The sequence below is a fragment of the Humulus lupulus genome, chromosome 3 (genome assembly GCF_963169125.1).
Source record: "Humulus lupulus chromosome 3, drHumLupu1.1, whole genome shotgun sequence".
Classification (NCBI taxonomy): domain Eukaryota; kingdom Viridiplantae; phylum Streptophyta; class Magnoliopsida; order Rosales; family Cannabaceae; genus Humulus; species Humulus lupulus.
In genome coordinates this window covers 229457484-229462074 of record NC_084795.1, presented here as the reverse complement: position 1 = coordinate 229462074, position 4591 = coordinate 229457484, and the positions used below count along the sequence as shown (strand labels likewise).

The 4591-nt window shown below is 44.4% G+C and overlaps 1 protein-coding gene across 1 annotated transcript; it reads left to right on the top strand.

Moving 5' to 3' along the window:
• Positions 1 to 1073: 1073 nt before the first annotated feature.
• Positions 1074 to 2671, top strand: LOC133825447 (uncharacterized). Its single transcript, XM_062258385.1, has 3 exons — positions 1074 to 1352; positions 1627 to 1899; positions 1971 to 2671. Exons 1-3 carry the CDS (start codon positions 1074 to 1076, stop codon positions 2496 to 2498), a joined length of 1080 nt encoding a protein of 359 aa, XP_062114369.1. The 3' UTR covers positions 2499 to 2671.
• Positions 2672 to 4591: the final 1920 nt, after the last annotated feature.

Here is a 4591-nt window from a genome sequence, read left to right as displayed (position 1 = left end):
ACAAAATTTTCCAAGTATATAAATAATTCTTATTTTCGATGAATTTTTTCTGTATGGTTACTCACCTCCCCATTTTTTATTCATTTTTGCAGATGAATCGCTCTGACTATAGGGGAGGTGACAATCATACGGACTCCGAATCATCCGCCCCGCAAACAATCGAGACTCCCTTGAATAGCGATTCCTCACCAGGCTCGTCTACTGGTTACACTCCAGAGGATCGTCTTTGCCGCTTCAAGCAGATCCTCCCTCGCTCAGCCTTATATCTTCTTCACGAGGAACAATTTCTTCGACAGGCTTCTCAGTCGACGATGAGGGTGAAGCAATCTAACAGGCTCCCTCAGGAACACGATCCGCAGGTTGCCCGCAGAGCAGTACAGAAGGTGGTAAAGCGCAATCAAACCTGCACTACCACAGCTTCAAGAAAGCCTTTTCTGAAATTTGCTACTGCGATCCTGGATTTGGCTGTTCAGAAGCCACGTGATGAGGGAGAAGAAGAACCCTCCTGGTTCGTTGCCGAAGCCTCAAAACTTAATCCCGCTCTATTCCAGAAACACATTGAAGCTTTAGGCTTGAGTGGGGCAAACATGACGTGTCCGGGCTCGCATCAAAGAGCCAATAGGCCCGGTGGAAGGTACTGTGCCTGGTCCAGGTACCATGTACAAGCTGGAGCAACACTCCCGCTGCACATCTATTTCCGGTCCGTAGCAGACTACTTCAACATCTCCCCATTTCAGATCACGCCGAATGGGATACAGGCACTCTCTGCGCTGTATATTCTTTATTTTCTGAATGGTTGGGACGAGCCCACCCCTCATGAGGTGCATTACCTGTTTGATCTTCGGACCAACCCTTCTCATAACAACTCAGGTTTCTTCCATTTCTATCACAGGCATAGGGGGGTTACATATCTCAATGGCATCTCCCATAAGTCAAACGCCGGGAAATATCATAAGGAATACTTCCTCACATTGGATATTGAGGCCAACAACTTGGCTTTTACGCGCTCGGGTCCGTTCGAGCGACCATTGCCCACTGAAGGGATGTTTAGGCGGGCCAAGAAATTGGCTAACATGAGTCTTAAAGAGAAGGATGTAAAAAAGTTGGTCACGTTGGACCTTCTCCAGATGGTGAGTCTGGTGCCATGTGAGCAGGATCTGGTGGTGGAAAGTACCACCGGGGAGAACGACACGCCTGGTCAGTCTACCGAGGGCACAGAGCAAATGACTGATCGGCATTCTCCTGGGCCTTCTCCGCTTTCCCGTAGACCTGGCGACTTAGTCATTAGAGAGCCTGATCCTCAGCGTAGATCTACTATTCCCGCTCAACCTGGGAAAGGAAAAGCTATCCAGGTTGAAGGGGAACTTAGCTCATCCTTGGACGACGAGGATGAGTTCCTTGATCAGATCTTCAACGCAGGTAACACATGCTTAGTGAAAATAGGCATATTTTTTATAATTGGTAATTAGAGAGTATCACAATTGTAGTATACACTTGCATATGTTTCATTATGTTTATTTCTCTAACAATCTTGTTTTTTCATCCTTGGCAGATTCAGACATGTTCAGAGATTGCGTTGCTTCAAAGAGGAAAACTGGTGATGGAAGTGGCTCTACGCCTCCACAGAAGATTCAGAAGGTAGTACCGCCAAGTCAAGGGAGGCAACCTGGGGGACCAACTACACTTCCGCCATTGACCCCCTCTTCCCTTCCTCCTTCTGCGAGCCTAACTCCTACTCACCAGGGTAGTTCGAGTGAGCTTTTTCGTGCTGTTAGCGACCTGGGCAAGGGGCTTCTTGAGGATATTGGCCGTGATGCATCGACGCTTCAAAGCCTAGACTCCTACCCTCGACTTAGTGTCGAAGTTGTCTTGAAGAGAGGACTCGCTCAATTGATGAAGGTAAGCATTTTTCCTCGAGATACTTTGTTATTAGTATTTTTACTTGTATTAACTTTTTGTCTTTCATGCAGTCACTTGTCACCATTGGTCATGCTCAGCTTCGAGCCGTAGATTACAAGGAGCTGATCAAGGTGCAGGACGATCAACTGGTGGAGGCCAGGTCCAAGCTGGAGCAAGCAGAGAGAACTATAGCTGAACGGGACGAGTCTCTCAAAAAGCAGGCTCAAAACAATGCTTCCTTGACAACTCAATTGGAGAAGCAATCCCTTGATATTAAAGAGTTAGTTCGAGACAATGAGAGGTTGATTAGCGAGAACGAAGAGCTGAAGCAAGAAAAAGAGCTTGACTTGATTCGCTTTGAGGATGCCAGTTTTGACTGCTTCTATAAGGTCTGGAAGCTGAACAAGCCTCTTAATCTTGATTGTTTCCCCAAGGAGGCCCAAGCAGAGGATCTTGCCAGATGTGAAGCAAGAGCCGCTGAAGAAGCTGCTAACCCTCCTGCACTCGCCCCAACGTGCTCTGCTATATCATTTCGAGCGAGAGGAGCATCTGATGCAGAGGAGGGAGTCGATCAACCCTCTAGAGGAGCTCGCCTGTGACTCCCTCTCGTAGTTCATCACAGTCTACTTTACTTTGTATTTTGTTGCTCGAACTAGTGAGCTATTTTGACATTTAGCACTTTACTCTTTCCTTGCTGACAATTTCAAACTTCTAAGTTTTTATTGTGCATAGCAAAGTTTTTGGATGCCTTTAATTTCACATGAGAATTTAGTTTTTTAACTTAGAAATTTTTACCATTCCATAAGTTCACACCAAATATACTTCCTCATGCTCTTATTGCTCTAACTTTTTATGAGCGTAAATGTCTTGTTACACGAATATCAGTTTTTAACTTAGAATTTGAAAAATTCTAAGTTACTTAAGCTTTGTAAAACAAGTTAGCTTAAGTCAGCCCAAAAACAAACATATTTGCTCGTGCTCTTATTGCCTGTGTTGAAATACATACCAGTATACCCTATGTGCCCCCCAAGTGATTGAGGGTGGATAAATCCTTGATCACTTACTACTTGATCGGATTTGTTCGAGTAGTTACTACTCGTGAAACACATGAAATACACGAAAATATATCAGTAGTTGACCACTACATAAATATTATCTAAACGTTGGTCCTCCATATTATGATACCGACCAGTTGAACACTGTCCAGTACATTAGTTTTTAAAAGACCTGTTTTGTTTAAATTATTATGACAGTTGAACACTGCCCAACAAAAATAATCAACACATATGCAAAGTTTGTAGCAAGGTACGACCACAATGCGTGTGGTCTCTTTTATTACTCGTAATAATAAATGACAAAACGTGTCTAACAACGAGTTCCAAACAAAATAACATTGTTCAAAATAATGTGACTGGGTAGCAAATAACCAGTTCACAAACAAAAAACTTAAATAACAAGTTAAGCACTTGATACAAAGCTACTACTCTGCAAGTAGTATTTATTGATAATATTTTCTCAAGTGCTCGCCATTCCAGTAGTTTCTGATTAGCTCCCCATTCAATCGAGCAAGCTTGTAAGTGCCGGGCGGTAAGACCTGTTCAATTTGATATGGTCCTTCCCAGTTCGGTCCTAGCACACCGGCTGCTGGGTCTCTAACAAACACCTTCCTTAGGACTAAATCTCCAACCTGGAACTTTCGATCTCGCACTCTGGAATTGAAGTAGCGTGCCACTTTTTGTTGATGAGCTGCTACTCTGAGGCTTGCCTCCTCTCTTCTCTCTTCGAGGAAGTCCAATGATTCTGTCAACAACTGATGGTTCTCCTCTTGGTTGTAAACGGTCCTTCTATGAGAGGGTGGATCTATCTCCACAGGTAACATGGCTTCATACCCATATGCTAAAGAGAATGGGGTATGGCCAGTTGCCGTCCGAGCGGTAGTCCTATACGACCAAAGGACTTCTGGTAACTCATCTGCCCAAGCACCCTTAGCTTGTTCCAGGCGCTTCTTCAAAGTGTCCTTCAATGTTTTGTTCACTGCTTCAACCTGCCCATTGGCCTGAGGATGGGCCACCGAGGAGAAACTTTTGGTGATGCCATGCCGAGTGCAAAAATCGGTAAATATGTCGCTGTCAAACTGGGTGCCATTGTCAGACACTATCTTTTTAGGTAGACCATAGCGACATATTATATTTTTAACAACAAAGTCCAACACTTTCTTCGATGTAATCGTGGCTAATGGTTCGGCCTCAGTCCATTTAGTAAAATAATCTACTGCAACCACAGCGAATTGCACTCCTCCCTTTCCTTTGGGTAACTTCCCGATCAAATCAATGCCCCATACTGCAAAAGGCCACGGACTTTGCATTTGCTTCAAAAGATTTGGTGGTGCTCTGGGTACCTTAGAAAATCTTTGGCACTTGTCACACCTTTTCACATATTCCATAGAGTCTTCGTTCATAGTAGGCCAGAAAAATCCTTGCCTCAAGATCTTTTTAGATAGACTCTGCCCCCCAGCATGATCTCCACAAAACCCCTCATGCACTTCAGCTAATAAGCTCTTTGACTGGTCGGGGGTTATGCATCTGAGGAGAGGTAAGGAGTATCCTCTCCTATATAACACTCCATCCACCATGGTGTACCTAGCAGCTTGCCTCATAACTTTTCTTGCTTCATTACGACCATCTGGGAGCGT